Source organism: Ochotona princeps, chromosome 10 (genome assembly GCF_030435755.1).
Source record: "Ochotona princeps isolate mOchPri1 chromosome 10, mOchPri1.hap1, whole genome shotgun sequence".
In the NCBI taxonomy this organism is placed as follows: domain Eukaryota; kingdom Metazoa; phylum Chordata; class Mammalia; order Lagomorpha; family Ochotonidae; genus Ochotona; species Ochotona princeps.
The window spans coordinates 445664-462280 of NC_080841.1; the positions used below are offsets into that span (position 1 = coordinate 445664).

Here is a 16617-nt window from a genome sequence, read left to right on the forward strand (position 1 = left end):
CATTGTCCCAGGGCAGCAGTGAATGTGGAGTGGGGACTGGCTCCTCCCCCCAATGTACACCCAGCCATGTATGTGCCTGCGGCTCTTGGGGCAAGCCCTCCTGTCAATCTGTCTCTCTCTCCCTATCTGTCTCTCTGTCTCTCTGTTGCTCTGCCTTTCAAATAAGTAAATGTTTAAAATAACTGTTGAGGGATGCTATTCTTACATCAACAGTTTAGCAACTTAGGTTAAATGCACATGTTTGCTCAGAAGCAGAAATTTAAAAGCTGATATGGAAAGATAAATCATAACTGCATATTGTGCGCACACATGTATACACAGGTTCATGAAGATGTGTGTTCATGCACGTGTACACGTATAGTGTATATGAACACTGTGCATGTGAGTGTGCGTGTGTGTGTGTGCATGGTTCCCAGTGATGACGAAGGACCCAGGAGGCTTCCATAAGACCTCAATTAGAAATTTCAGCAGTCAGAGAATCAAGATGGCGGAATAGGGTAAGGACACGTTTAAACGAATGAAGAAACATTTAATCAGGATGAAGCAGAGAGGACACATTCCAGGAAATAGGAGAGGACAGAACAACAGCAGAGAGGTGCCTGGAGACTGACAGACACAGGAAAGCAGCGGACGCAACGGTGTGGTGTTGTGGTGAGATACTCTAGCGGCATTCAGCTAACAGCCATCTGAGCTCCACCACCAGCTGAAACTACACCAGCAACCAGGTGGGAAGGGACTTTCACTGGGAGTTTGGGATGTAAGGCCCCCCAGCAGGGAAAAACCTTACCAATTGTCTCGAGAGAGTGAGTTTCCCCAATGACCACTGAAGACGAGACTTGATGCAAAAGCAAGAGGCTTTATTCGATTACCAGCGCGCTGGGGCCGAGGCCAGTTCCTCACGCAGGAGGCTAGGCATTGACCCCGAATCATTAGACAGAGGTTCTTTTAAAGGCTAAGCTAAGACTAAAATCATAAAACCATAACCATGAACAGGAAGGGGGAACCATAAACAGGGAGGGGAACCATTAACATAAGCAGGGAGGGGGCCATGCAGTTAGGGGCGGAGGCTAGTTGCAGGTGCCCCTTATCTCTCAGGCCCCCAGGCTCTATCATGAAATGTTTCACTGCCCTATACTGTCCTTCCAATCCCAAATGTTCCCTTTCAGGGAGGTGAACCCAGACAAGGAACTGCCCATCCTGCTGTTTGATTTGACCAGGAGCAGGGACAGAGCGGCAGATCCCAGATGGGTAGCGTGAGAACAGGGTGGATTTCGCCGCCCCGACAGCCCCCTAGAGCCAAATTGGGCACCATTTTGCCTAAGGAAGCAAAAGGACTGAGCAATCCTGAGCTGGGAGTGAACTCATTTTTGACTCAGTAAACTGCAGCAACATGACATTCTACCAGTTCAACCCAAGACAGGTCTGGGTAGACCTCAGACCTGATGGCCAGCAGATCAAGAACTTTAGTGGGACACATTAGGCACAATTTTGTACAGTGTGGCAAAAGTTTAGGACTGCAGGGACAACAGTGAACTGCACATGTGCTGAGATCGCGAGAACTCACTGAGTTTACTGGATTGCACTAGTCCTGCAGGAAAATAATACTGACTGTGGCATCGTATTGGTCAAAATAGGTCCAGGTGGCACCCAGACCTAACCTCTGTAGCAGGACAATGTGTCCCTAGAAGGTCAGCGAGCACAGGATTACAGTCGATTGGATATTTGCATACGAACAACCAAATGACTACCTTTTGTATACCTGATTGGATATCATTTGTATAAGAACAGTTGAGTGGACAGTATGTATATGAGAACCCCTGGTGGAATATACAAGACAAAAGGAGTTCCAAACAAAAGCATTGATGGTTTTGCTGATAAGATCAATAGTTCCTCCCTTATCCTGTATGGCCCTCAGTCTACAAAGTCTGATGCCACTAATAGACTTCTGCTTTGACCATCAGTCAGGGTCCACGTGTGTTATTATCGGCTCCATGCACCAAGTTCATCGCTGCGGGACAGTGACAAACGTTCAACAGGGTCTGGCAAGGTCAGCATCACCAACATCCTAGCTATATAAAATATCTGGTGTCTCCCTAATCCTGGGACCTGCTCCAACCAGAAGTGAGAGAAAGGTTGTGCAGACAACAGTGCAATCTCAGCATCATAGCGCAGGAGGTGGAGAGTGGTGATCCAGGAGTTGGAGCTATGGAGACCATGGTGGAAATCTAACATAAGAACCCAGACCAGGAACTTGCTGGAGGGAGTGGCACAATTGGCTGCAAGCAAAGAGCTGTGTACCAATGGTAACAAGTCAAATCAAACTGTAGACCTGTGGGTGACACAGCTTAGAAACCTGCCCCAAGGAGAAGAATCTGATAACTAGAAGTACAATGACCAAGAGCAAAAGAAGATACAAAGGTAAAATGATATTACTGAAGACTCCCCTGCAAAGGAGCAAAACCCTATGCCAACCTCAGAGTTCACTGAGGAAGACATTGAGAAAATGGGGGACACAGAATTCAGAAAACTCATTTTAAAGCTTCTGATCAACAATGAGAAGCACATACAAGAGTTCAAAGAATTTCAGGAATATATTACACAAGAAGTAGCAGCAATAAAGCAAATCAAGGCTGATATCAGAAATTAAGAACACAGTGGAGCAAATTAAAAGTACAGTGGAGAGTCTCCAGAACAGAATGAAGCAAGCAGAACAAAGAATCTCAGAATTGGAAGATATTTCCTGTAACCAGTAGGAAACAAGAAAAATCTGGGAGAAGAACTGGATCAGGCTAAAAAAAAAGTATATAAGAATTTAAAGACTATTAAGAGGCCAAATATAAGAGTTATGGGGGGGGGGTTGAAACTTGGGTCTGGTGGGTGCCAACCCGGGGCATTTCCATGCTCAGATCCCTGACTCCAGCCACCAAGTGCACATGGTAAGCTGTCTCCAGGTGGCCAGCCCGCTATTTGGCGCCAGGCTTCACCTGCTGGCCGCTTGGCCGGCCACGAGCTCTGGGGTTTTGGTTCTTTGAATTGCTGCTTAGGTAGCTCCAGCTTGAACCCACTGTGCTTCTGGGATGTGAATCCCTCCTACAGATTCCCAATGACAATAACTCTTCCTCTGAAGAACTTGTAATCACTGAATAATGTGGACCACCAAACACCAGTTCATGCAAAAGCTAAGGCTCGGGGCTTGTCCAGCAGCATATCCTATTACCTGACATGATAATGGATCAGCAGAGGGGTCACAGTAGGCAGGGCCATGACATTAACTAGCACACGAGAGAACCATATCCGGGGGTATTTTCTGTGGGAAATGTGTGGGCCAAACTTTGTGTAAATTCTAGCTCCATTGGTTAGCTTGAGAGTTGGGGTGGTGATGGACTAAGCAAGGTGTGACCAAGAAGCTTGCCATCAATCACAGGTAAAGGAAATGACAACAGTCTGGACTGGTCAAGGCAGCAGCACCCGAATGTGCATCCTGAATAGGGTGTGAAGTGGGCCGGGCTGCAACATTCACCAGCTCTTACAAGGCCAAATGGAAGGCCACTCTGCGCTGGGCACTGGCCTAAAACAAAAGGGCATGTCTGAGAACTGGGTCTGGGAGTGGGTCAAGTGGAGGAACTTGGGAAACTCCCCTGGCAGGTCATAGCTCCCGCTGGTGAACACATGGCCCAGACCTAGGGGTTGGACAAAAATGGGCAAAGTAGCTCCAATGACTGGCCAATGTGTGGATTAGTAATGGAACGGAGTGTACTGGGCAGGACTGAGCAAACCTTAGCCTACAAGTGAAACTAGAAATCAGGATGGAGCACAGGTCATGCCAAGCTAGGCTCTTGCACCTACTGGTCTGCATGAGCCAGGGATGCTAAGCCACATTGTCTAAGCAGGGGTCGGGACAGGTGAGGGGCTGTGACAAGCTGAGTCACATCAACTACTGGCATGCGCATGATCTATGGCTGGGAACAGGCCCAGTTGGGGAGCTAAGGGGATACCCTAACTGGGTTGAGGTTCCCACCAAGGGGCACGTGGGCTGGAATGGGGGCTGCGTTCTGATCAGGAAATGGTTGTAGTCTCCCTTGGCACAAGTGTGGGCTGGGACTGGACGCACCAAGCTAGGCCAGACCCCAACACCGTCTGGTGTCCTGGAGGACCAGGGTAGATGTGGGACAGATTAGGCTAGGTCTCAGCTCCTACTGAGCCATGTGTGAGATGTGTGAGCTGTATGTGGGTATGGACGAGCCGTGGCTGGGCTGAACCATCCAACAGCAAGAACCAGCTTGGGTTGAAGGTCAGTCAGGAAAAGACACTGTTCCTACCAGGACAGGAGGTGAACTGAGTAGGGCTGGCTCATGGACCCACTGGTATGCGCAAAATTTGGCATTAGGAGGGGTTCTGATGGAGGGGCCTGGGCAACTCCTCTGGCAGGACACGGACCCAGCAGGTAAGCGCAAGAAGCATGATAGGAAACAGCCCAGAACAGACCATGGAAAATTTCCCACTGGCATACATTTGGCATGGGTCAGGGGCAGACCAGGCTGAATCCGTTCACGTCATCTACTGGCAAATCCAAGCACCAGAACAGAGTGTGGGTCGAGCCAGGTTCGGTCACGACAAAAACCAGTGCACATTACGGAGTGCCAAGGTGAGGTGACCTGCACCAGATGTGACCGCAGTGGCCAACCAGCACCCATGAGAACCAGGAAGGGAGGGGGCAGAGCCGGCAGGGTGAATAAGGGGGTACTCCCCTGCTGGACAGCTACTCCCACTGGAGAGCGTGAGCTGGGATGGGTGCAGACCAGACTAGACTAAGCAGGGCTACAACACATGTGCGCCTCATGTGGACTAGATCAGGGAAAAGCCAGGCTGGGATGATTAATCCTACTGGTGCAAACAAAATTAGAGTGGGTGAGGGTTGGATGGGCTTAGCCACAGCATCAGCTGGCAGAAGCTGGCACTGGGGGCTAATTCTGTCAAGTTGAACCACAGAACCACCTGGGGAGTGCATAATCCGGGAGTGAGAGAGACATGGGAGGAATATAGTGGGCTCCTCCCTCTTGGGTTACCACTCCCACAGGAGAGCACGGAAACTAGGACAGGGGCTGGGGTAACTAGACAAAAAGGCACCCAACAACATCTGTGTGGGCTGGATAGTGGAGCTGGTTAGATGGAACTCAGCTTCAATGCCCATTGATATGTATGAGAGCCGAACAGGATGTGGGACAGACTGGACTAGTCTGCTGCACATACTGGCAAACCAGGGTAGGGGGTGGGCCTCTTGGGGGTTATTGTGGGTCGCTCCAACTAGGCTGCAGCTCCCACTGGTTTATTCAAGGGCCGAGTGTGTGCTGGGCAGAGTCAGGCTGGACTTCAACACCCATTGGTTCCAGTGGAAGTTGGGACTGAAAACTTCACCAACCCAGCAATTGCAACCATCAGCTGGTTGGGGCGGTGGACTGTGCTGGGTCCTGTACTTGCTAGTACATACAAGAATCTGGTCTGGGATCACCTCAGACAAAGTTTCTTTTGGGATCTCCCCAATCAAAATGCCAAACTCAGAACCCTAACCATGGAAAGACAGAGGACAGAACAAGTCAATCAGCCACCTCAGCTATATGGTGGCAGTGAAAAACTGGACAGATGGAGACTCTAAGATGGACTATGTCGATCAGTGGATTCTTCAACGACCTCATTGTGCTTGGAATGGCGAGATTGGCAGGAATTCATAACTGTTGAACTATCAAAACCACTTGAGCAAGACCCTCTGAGCATGTCCCACATCATGGGCCTGGGGTGGGTGGGAGACTGGATGGGGCTTCTTCCTCAGTATCCCCCTTTACCTCAGACACATGAAGGAAACAATGTGGAAATAAAAGTCTTACCCACTTTTATAGTCTTTGAACCTTTTTATCCCAGTTAATTATGTAAAGATTGTCAGAAAATAGAATTTAAAAAATCATTAAAAAAAAAGTAAAAGATGTTCTCTTGACAGAGAAGAGGAATAGCATCCAACAAAACCAAAGGCAGGGCCCGGCAGCGTGGCCTAGCGGTTAAAGTCCTCACCTTGAACGCACTGGGATCCCATATGGGTGCAGGTTCTAATCCCTGCAGCTCCACTTCCCATCCAGCTCCCTGCTTGTGGCCTGGGAAAGCAGTCGAGGACGGCCCATAGCCTTGGGTCCCTGCACCCATGTGGGAGACCTGAAGAGGTCCCTGGTTCCTGGCATCGGATTGGTGCGCACCGGCCCATTGCGGCTCACTTGGGGAGTGAAACATAGGATGGAAGATCTTCCTCTCTGTCTCTCCTCCTCTCTGTATATCCGGCTTTCCAATAATAATCAATCTTAAAAAAAAAAAACAAAAAACAAAAAAAAACCAAAGGCAAAAGTAAAGAACATCCCAGTATAATGACAACAGAAGACTAAATCAATGAACCCGTTGCTAAAACGACAGGACCAAATTACCACCCATACATATTAACCCTGAATGTAATTGGCTTAAGCTCAATCAAACTTCATAGATTAGTAGACTGGATTAAAAAGCAAAACACATCTATTTGTTGTCTAGAAGAGACATTTCACCAATGGATTTCGATGTTTTTGTTTTTGTTAGTTTCATCTCTTCAAAAGTTTATTGTGATTAAATTATTCAATGACTCAGATCATACAGTAGCATCATTTTCTTCAAAAAGGTTCTTGATTTTCTTTTTCATTTCTTCAGCAACACATTAAACATTCAGTAGCATGTTATTTAACTTTATGGTGTTGTTAATTTCTTTTTTCTTCCTATTGTTGATTTTGTTTTGTGACGTTTCATTTAAGATGATGTACAGTAACTGTGAAATGGAGACTAACATATCCAGATGTGATGATACAATGTAGCATGCATCTCTACTTCCAGATAAAGATGGACTTAGAATGATACTGTTTACTATATCATGACAATAGGATGCTGGAATCTCTGCCATTGTCCATGCCTGCAATGATGGACATGTGACTGTGTATGAAGAACTATGATATAGTTATAATGATACAGGGGGACTAGGTGGCGAGGGGACTGGGAAGGGGATAACGGAAATCCCAGGAACCTATGGAACTGTATCATAAAATGATAATAATAAAAAAAAAATCACACACACACACAAAAGAAATTTCAGCAGTCAGACACAGAGCGTGACTGTGTGTCACCCCTGCGAGCACACCTGCCTTCTCAGCCTGAACTGGATGCTAGCCCTGCTGGTCCTGGTGGGGCTGTGGTCCTGTGGTCCTGTGGTCCTGGTGGGGCTCCCTGCTGGCAGAGGCCCCTTCAGAGCCAGGTGCTTCCTCAGACCAGGCCTCACAGGCTATCTACAAATTTACGTATTTTAAGATCTATTTATTTGCATCTGAAAAGCAGAGAGAAAGAGATCTTCCAAGCGCTCATCACTCCTTGTGAGACCTCACCAGCCAGGACTGGGCCAGGCTGAATCCACAACCCAGAAGCTGTGTCCTGGTCGCCCCCGTGGGAGGCAGAAGGGGGATCGGAAGGGGGAGTTGCCTGGGAACTCTCCCAGGCACCGTGGTTCAGGTATAGCATCCCGCCTGGCAGTCAGCCTCCCGCCTCCACACTGCCTCCTCACAGTGTGTTTGGAAAGCTGCTAAAGCTGTTTCTGCCTCAAGTTTTTCTTTGGGGAAAAAAACCGCACTTTGCACTTTGTCTCTTCCACAGGTACACTTTAACATGTTTTTTTGACTCATATCAAACTTACATTTGGAATTTTTAAAACTTGGGAATGTGTTTAACATGCACACGGTTCTAGAACGCAGGTGCCTTAGCTGGGAGGTGAGCTTTACCAACTGCGGTGCAGTGAATCGTCAGCAATTTCCTCAGCTGGGAGCGCGGGCAGTGGGCATGCTTCCTGACTCAGGCAGTGTGAGCACAGCCGGGGACGCAGCGAGGGGCCTGTCCCTGCTCCATGGTGACCACACCAAACACCAGGGACCCTGGGCTACAGGGAAGGTGAGAGGGCCAGGGACAAACATGCCGTCCACTCCTGTACTCTGAGTCCCAGGTGCCTGTTCTCTGCCGGGCTGTTAACCGTGTGACACCTGACATTGGTCAAGTGCAGCCTGTGCCATGGGTCTGGCTTCATGATCTACAAGCTCAGGGCCCTGTGTCCATGTTTGAGCTCCCCTAAGGCTTTGGGCAAACCCACGCCTGGATGACACATCTCCATGGCTGAGACACGACTTCTCAGGACAGATGCAACCCAGGCAGGGGGTGCCTGGGGACTCACGGTGTGAGATCCTGACAATGTCGCTGCTGGCCCTGCTCACCTCCTTCCACTGCCTCCTTCCTAGTGTCCACCGTGGTTCTTTCCTGCCCATGGACCCAGGCCCAAGCCCTTCCTCTGTCCCCTCATCCACTGTCCCACATGTGTCCCTCCCTGAGGCCCCCTCACCCCATTGCTGTGGTAACTACAGGATCCAAGACGGGGACCACCTTTGTCCCCGGGGCTTCTCTGAGAGTGCCCGGCACAGGGCTGGGGACAGCAGGAGGCAGTGGGGTGCGCTAGGGCCTAGGCAGCCCAGGTCCAGTCTCAGGCTGCATCTGGACCAGGAGGGCCTGCTCCTCCCTCTCTGACCGCGCTCCCTCCCGCAGCAGCACATAGTGGGGCCCTGGGGCACCCACGGGGGACGGCTTCAGGCCCAGGCTGCGGCAGCGCAGCCACAGGAGAGACAGGCCATGGACCCCCAGCAGGCACAGGGCGTCGCCCATCACGTGCCAGCAGAAGAACGTGGTGACAAACATGATGTCACTGATGTCATCATCCTGCCACGGGTAGCCCGAGACCGGCCTGTACAGGATGAAGCCGGCCTGCATCAGCCAGGAGCCCATGAGGAGGAAGAGGAAGGTCTGAATGACGCGGAGGCAGCAGGTGTGGGGGGCCCAGAGCTGGGCGGTCAGCACCAGCACCAGCAGCAGCACCACCAGGATGAGCAAGATGTGCACCTGCAGCTCCACGCCCGACGACTCCTTGACATGCGACGCCAGCAGCAGCAGCAGCTCGTGGAAGCTCAGAGCCAGGGCGCCCTGCTCCAGGGCCAGGCACCTGTAAGGCAGTAGGTGCTTGCTCACGAGCTCCACACAGCCCAGCAGGGCTAGGAGGGTGAACATGGTGAGGTGCTGCCACTCCTGGGGGTACATGAACCTGGGTGGCAGCCCCCGGTCCATCAGCACCATTCCATCGTCGAGACAGAAGACCACATAGAGGGTGAGGGTCAAGCCGGCCACTGTCTTCAGCACCCCAGTGTAAGACACAGTCCACAGCCAGGCCCACCTGCCCTGGCTCCTGGGCGCTCGCACAGGCTGCTGGATGTGGTTGCCAGATGTCAGAGCGTTGGACACCATGGCGGCCTGGTGCAGCCCGTGGTAAAAGAGATACAGTCCCGGGAAGAAATGGCCATTGAACTTCCCCATGGATTCTTGGGTGTGCCTGGACAGCAGCGCTCGGGACTGGCTGTTGCATACAACAGCTTCTAGTCCCTTTTACAAGCTGGCCCTGTCCACGCCCAATCCCAGGGAGTGCAGCTTCCTGGCTGGGAGCCAAGGCTGCTGTGAGGCTATGTCTCCTCATTACGTTCCGTTCCAGTACTGTAGAACAGGCTGGCTGTTCGGGGCGCATGTGTCCTTCTGTCTAATTTTTTCCACTGCCAGAGAAGCCCAGGTTTACCATGGTCGACAGCTCACCCTCAAGGCTGCTTTGGGGATGCTGAGCAGCAGGTGGACTGAGACACTGCGCCAGGGGACACCCCTCTAGGCTGTCTGCAATCATCATTCGCTGTGGGTTCCAGCAGCAGCTGGCCTACATGAAAAACCCTGACGAAGGCATGGGGTCATGCTCTAGAGATAAAGTTGTCCAGGTGTCCCTGCTCTGTCCAGGTGTCCCTGCTCTGTCCAGGTTTCCTTGCTCTGTCCAAGTGTCCCTGTTCTGTCCAGGTGTATCTATGCTCTGTCCAGGTTTCCCTGCTCTGTCCAGGTGTCCCTGCTCTGTCCAAGTGTCCCTGTTCTGTCCAGGTGTCCCTGTCCTCTCTCCATGTGTCTCTGTGCTCTGTCCAGGTGTCCCTGCTCTGTCCAGGTGTCCCTGTGCTGTCCAGTGTCTCTGCTCTGTCCAGTTGTCCCTGTTCTGTCCAGGTGTCCCCACTGTCCAGAGTTCCTATTCTATTTGCCTGGAGAATGGTTGCACCCACTGCCTCAGCTTTGCCTCCGTGTGCCTGTCAGGGTGAGGGAGGCATATATGCCCGCCTTCTCAAGTCCCAGGAATGTCCAGTTCACACAAGGTTTCAGGGTCCTCTGCTGCCCTGTACCTCACCGTCCCCCCACCTATCAGCCCACTCATGCTCCTGTTCTGGAAGCTTGGACCTTTCCCCAAAGCCTGTGCCTGCCTGGCTTCATCACCCTGAAGCTTCACCACGGCCCTCCTGTTGAAGGCTCAATTGGCAGTCTTCTTTTGATGCACGTGTCGTTAAGGCAACTTCGAGCATGACTGTGCAAAGATGTTTGTAAAACTGGTTTCATTTCATTTTTTAAAAAGTTTACAATTTATTTTCATTTTATTTAAGAGACACAAATAGGCATCTTGCAGCTCCCTCCCCCGAAGTCTGCAGTCACCAGGTCTGGGCCACGCTGAAGCCTGGAGCCAGGGTCTACTGGCACATCTCACAGGAACAGCATGAAAATGCCAACATTCAGAGGAGTGGCCCTGGAGTGAGAATGCTTTTCTGAGCGGGCACAAGATGGGCAGCCAACCCTGGCCAGGGGGCTGGGGCCTCCAGTGGGACTGGGCACCAAATGTCCTTTGGCAGAGGGACACCGTGGCCCACGTGGGAGAATGCTGGCCTTGGCAAGCATTCGCTGGACACGGCACCAAAAGCACTAGTGGCAAAGCCAAGTCCATGAGGGCCCAAATCCAATTATGGTGCTCCTGAGGGGAAGGGGAAGGTGCCCACAGAACACGAGGGAACAGCTGCCAGCCACACCCCTCGGAAAGGGCCGACATCAGCACGTGGCGGGACTGGGGCAGCCAGAGTCTAGGCCGAGGCTCCCTGGGCTTGCATGCTTGTAGATGGCACATGGAGCACCAGGAGATGGCTCTGCTGGACCCAGGAGCCCCCATGGAACCCACTCCTGCTGAGCCCTGAGTGGCCGGGCAGAGGGATAGGGGCAGGCTCTCCAGCCCCCAATCATCACCCCTATGTGCTCGACAAGGCAGCCCCGTTCCCTCATGCATCACGCTCTGTGGTTTCAGTGCCCATGGTAACCTGTCTGAAAGTATCCAATCAGAAATCAAAGAAAGACAGTTCACAAGCGTCAGACATGGTGGATTTTCTCGTAGTAAGATAAAGTTGCACAGTACCCCACTTCTGCCAAGGACAGGGTCATGTCACAGCAGACAAACACGCCCACGTCATGAAAGACACACACCTGCATCATGGGGGACACACGCCCACGTCATGGTGGACACACACCTGCATCACATAGGACACACACACACACGTCACGTAGGACACACGCCCACGTCACAGAGGACACACACCCATGTCACGGAGGACACACGCCAGGGTAAAGGAGCTCATGTGTCTGTCTCGCCTTCGTCCCTTCACGTGAACTTCCACTCTCCTCTCTGCAGTGTGGCAAAGGTCAGTCATCGTCTCCTCCTCGTCTGCTGTGCACCCTGCCTTGCACAGACACAGTCCCAGGCCTGGGCTGTGAGTACGAAGGAGCCCCCGGTCAAGGCTGGCCGGGGCTGCTGCGCTAGCCAGACGCTCAGCTGGGAACGTGTGGGTTGTCATGGAAGGCCCTGAATGTGAGGGCACCGGCGTTGTCTCAGCCCTCCACGGGCTCCGTAGACACCCAGGAACACACACAAGAGATGGAAAGGTGCAAGCAGCTGCCATCTCATGGCTGTCACGCGAGCGACTCTGGGAGCCCAGCTCATGGTAGGGGAGGGAAGGCAGCCGACCACACCCACACTCAGCTGTGGAGGGGCCGCTGGAGTTGCAGTCCTGAGAGGGCTGGAAATCCTGTGGATCCTGGTGCAAGGGGACAAGAACACCCCACGGCACTCCACGAGACTTCCAGGGTCCAGCCATGCACAGAGGGTGGGGAAAGAGGCCCCTGTTCTCTGGCCTTTGCCTTGGCTCTGGGGGTCCTGAGCTGACCTGCTGGGCCCCAGAGACCACCAAGCACTCAGTCTTTGTGTCGGCCCAGACCCACGGGTGCTCCAGCTGAAGGAATGCAGGGGTGAGAGGCAGGCAGGGCTGCACCTGTTCATAGAACGTTCTCTCAGGCTTGGGCCTTGGGGTCCAGGGACAGGCAGACATCAGAGATCAGCACCTGCCACTTGCCTCCTGCCTACCACGTGGACCACCCCAGTAGCTGGGAGCAACTATGCCTGGCTGGATCACCTCAAGTTCAAAGTCAAAAGTGGACAGTATAGCACAAATGGCCCGAGGGTCCCCGCCATGGCTGCGCAGGCCCCGAGGCTGCCTGTGCCCATTAACAGCCCAGTATCCGGGCTTGAGATCTGCAGCACCCACACCGGGTACTGCCCACAGCCACCACAGGGCCGCCAGGGGGTGAATGATTAGTAGAAAGGCCAGACATCCTGTCCACACAGGCACACCTGGACACCTGACAGGAACAGCACCTTGGCCAGGACAGCCGAGGAGCTAGAGGTTTCACCCCACCCCCTTGAGTTACCGTGGCCCTAGCTCGAGCAGGTAGCGTGCTGCTAGGCAGGGAGACCCTGCACCGGGATGAACCTGCAGGCCTGGGGTGTGGCGTGGGCCTCATTCCCACCAGACTGTTTCCATTCTTATTTCTGTGTTTCTTTAACTGGAAAGGTATGCAGAAGAGAGCTGCGGGGCGGGTGTGTTGCTCCGAGCTCCATGGGGTGACACGCCTGTCACGCAGCTCTTTGCCGGTCCCCCAGGGCACAGTGCCTCTTCTGGAGCTCCAGGCAGCTTAGGGAGGACCAGGGTCACTCACACTGACCGCCACTGTCAAAGCTCATGGCTCTCCATTCCAAAGACCCCACGGGAAAGAGCCACGCGGGTGGGTTTGTGGTGGCCGGCACAGGTGCAGAAGGCTGAGGTTGTGCTGCAGGGCTCGGTTAGCTCACACTGGCCTAACTGCTCTCCAGCCCCTGGCTTCTCAGGAGACAGCTGGCCCAGGAGGTGAGACTGGGCGCTGGAGGTCACAAGAGGGACTGGGCAGTGGAGGGAGAGGGACTGGGCGCTGGAGGTCACAGGAGGGCCTGGGCAGTGGAGGGAGAGGGACTGGGCAGTGGAGGGAGAGGGACTGGGCAGTGGAGGGAGAGGGACTGGGCAGTGGATGGAGAGGGACTGGGCAGTGGAGGTCACAGGAGGGCCTGGGCAGTGGAGGGAGAGGGACTGGGCAGTGGAGGGAGAGGGACTGGGCGCTGGAGGTTATATGTAAAGTCCCATGGGGCCCAGGCCTCCTCTCCAGCTGCTCCCTCTGAGCAACACTATCTAAGTGGCCATTGATGGGCAGAGTCTGTGCTGTCCACTTAGACTAGAATCTACTTGAGAATCTTCTGAGGTGCCCACCGCTACAGGAGATGTCAGGAGTGTGTGGTCCCAGGAGCGTCACCATGGTGAGACCTCCCTGTCCTGTGCTTTGGCTGGTTGGAGAGGACCCTTGCTCTGTCCACATGGGCAGGAGGCAGGCCAGTGGGTAACCCCAAAGAGGGAGCCCTTGAAGGAGCCCTGTGCACCCAGCAGCTCGTTCATGTCCAGGATGAAGAGGGGCATTCTCACGTGGACTGTGACCGCCCACCCACTTCCTGCAGGCCAAGTCTTTTTCCTATGAGCCCACATTGCCCAAGTGCCAGCTGGGTCCCCCTGTTGTAGCCTCTGCCCTGTTGGCTGCATGAAGATGACCCGGTCCTAAAGAAATGACTTTAATACACAAACAGGCAGATCAAGAGGAGACTTTGAAGCAGGGGCCAGGCTGGCCAGTGGCCAGCACACGCCTTTGATGGCATCGACCCTCGGCTCCCGCCCATGGGAGCTGCAAACAAGCCCTGTGCCTTCGTCTTTTGCAACGGGTCTGTGCCCCTCCTTTAGTGCCAGGAGCAGGGCCCTGGGAGCGGGGAAGAGAAGGACCTGGGACCCCAGCCAGTGCCAGGGGCAAAAGGCATGGCCACTGGGGGAACACTAAGGGCCACAGAGGAGGGGTTGCAGCATGCCATACAAGAGACTCCAAGTGTTGTGGCTGGAGCAGGTGTGACAGCTTTGGCCTCAAGGAGGCCAGGACAGCAGTGAGAGGGTGGGTGCGGACAGTCAGGTGCCTTGGGCATCCCCTGGCATGTTCTGGGTCAGCCCGTGGGATTCAGCAGTGCTATGACGGGCACAATGTGCACATCACAGGATGTGCTCAGACATGGTATTAGAATCTCTCATCAGTTACAATCTTGGGGCACAAAGGGTCTCTTGGAGGTTGGGCACTGCAATGGAAGGAGAACCCGGCCCCACCGCCCTCTTGGTGCCTGAGTCCAGAGCTTGCCCGCAAAGATGCCCTCTGCCCCGTGCTGACCCTGGGGACTACAAACTCCCTCTCCCATGCTTGGCTCTCAGTGTCACAGACCTCCGAGAGGGCTGTCAGCAGGACTCCTGTCCCTGAGGCTGCCTGGGCTGACTCCTGGCTGCAGAGGGAGGCCCCAGGACCCCGGTCTGTATGGCCACCTAGGCAGCCCATCCAGGTTCCCCAGGACAGCAGGTGGGCGCTGCAGGATCTGAGAAGCCAGGCCCTTGTCACACCTTGCTGGGGAGGGAGCTTGGCGTGGTTCAGTGGAGGGCAGGGGGTCTTCTTCAAGGGATCCTACCTCGCCAGACTACCCAGAGGGCAGGGGCCAGTCCCCCTTGCAGATCAACTCCTTTCCCCAGGCCCTCCTCCCTGAGCCAGAACAAGGAACAGAGTGCAGACAGAGGTCCGGTCCCTTCTCCCAGCGGACAGCAATGGCCAGCACAGGCCTGAGACCAGGACTGAGGTCTTGGGGGACTGGTGAGTGTTCCAGGCCTTTCCTCCAGAATCACAACAAGGGCAGTGGCCCACGTCTAGGCCCCCGCCCTGCACCTGCCTGCAATGGCCCTTTACAAATGGCACCTCTGCTGGTATGCCTGGTGGAAAGCAGGGTGGTCTGGACCCTGCAGACAGGCGCCAAGGGCGAGTACGAGAGGACTCCACATGGGGCGGCCCAGGCTGCTGCCCTTGTCTGAGCGTGACCAGCAGCTGGAAACCTGCCAGCACTCTGCCCCTCTGCCTCGCAGGTAAGCAGAGGAAATCTCCAAAAGTTTACAAACAAAGTGAAATGGACAGGAACCTGTCCTCTATCCACCACAGGAAATGACAGCAGTGCCCCACCTGTGTTAGCAGCAGATCCACGGTGGGCATCAGAGGAGCCAACACAGATGCCGGTCGTGACCCACACACACATGCAGCTGCGTAGTGGACACACACTGGCCTGGCCAGAGCATAGCCATTCCCGTTGGCACTGATGAACCCAAGGCCGAGGCCCAGGGAGCAGAGCCAGATGCTCCAGGCAAGGCGGCCCCTCCCTCGTGATTGCCTCCAAACCCAGAACGGGATTAGGGGCAATGTCAGAGGGCACAGTGTCTCAGTCTCCAGATGGGTGGGTCCTGGGCAAGTGATGCATAAAGAACACCTGGTTGATATGGTCATGTTGGGCAGTGGGCAGTGGAGAGCCAGAGGGAGGATGGTGGGACCTGGGCTGAGGGCAGTGCAGAGCCAGAGGGAGGGTAGTGGGAGCTGGGCTGAGGGCAGTGGGGTGCTGGATTGAGGACAATGGGCAGTGGGGAGCCAGAGTGAGGGCAGAGGGCAGTGGGCGGTGGGGAGCCAGAGTGAGGGCAGAGGGCAGTGGGCGGTGGGGAGCTGGGCTGAGGGCAGTGGACGGTGGGGAGCTAGAGTGAGGGCAGAGGGCAGTGGGCGGTGGGTAGCTGGGCTGAGGGCAGTGGGCGGTGGGTAGCTGGGCTGAGGGCTGAGGACAATGGGCAGTGGGCTGAGGGCAGTGGGGAGCTAGAGTGAGGGCAGAGGGCAATGGGCGGTGGGGAGCTGGGATGAGGGCAGTGGGCGGTGGGAAGCTGGGATGAGGGCAGTGTGTGGTGGGGAGCTGGACTGAGGGCTGAGGACAATGGGCAGTGGGGAGCTAGAGTGAGGGCAGAGGGCAGTGGGCGGTGGGGAGCTGGGCTGAGGGCTGAGGGCAGTAGGCGGTGGGCAGCCGGGCCGAGGGCAGATGGCAGGGACCTGGGACCTGCCCCCACATGCCCTGAACATGTCCTGAGTGTCGTTAGTCTCTCATGGTGACAGGTAGGTCCATAAGCTTGTCTGCAGCAAGCATGCCCTACCTTGTCTGTGTGTGACAGCATGTGCTGCACACCTCAGATGTCTACCATGTCACTCTGTCTGATGTGTCACTCATGCCCACCCATGTCACTCAGGTGTCCACCGTGTCACTCTTATGTCCACCTGTCTCACTCAGATGTCTACTTGTGTCACTCAAATACGCATCCATCTCTTTCAGGTGTCCACTGTGTC

The 16617-nt window shown here is 54.4% G+C and overlaps 1 protein-coding gene across 1 annotated transcript; it reads right to left on the reverse strand.

Annotated features, from left to right (window-relative positions):
* Positions 1–8440: 8440 nt before the first annotated feature.
* LOC101525327 (transmembrane epididymal protein 1-like) lies at positions 8441–9459 on the reverse strand. The gene has a single exon (XM_004578988.2). It carries the CDS (start codon positions 9457–9459, stop codon positions 8551–8553), a length of 909 nt encoding a protein of 302 aa, XP_004579045.2. The 3' UTR covers positions 8441–8550.
* Positions 9460–16617: the final 7158 nt, after the last annotated feature.

Bases quoted from the DNA above. Each gene is read 5' to 3' on its own strand.
- LOC101525327 (XM_004578988.2), bottom strand. From the start codon at position 9,459: ATGGGGAAGTTCAATGGCCATTTCTTCCCGGGACTGTATCTCTTTTAC.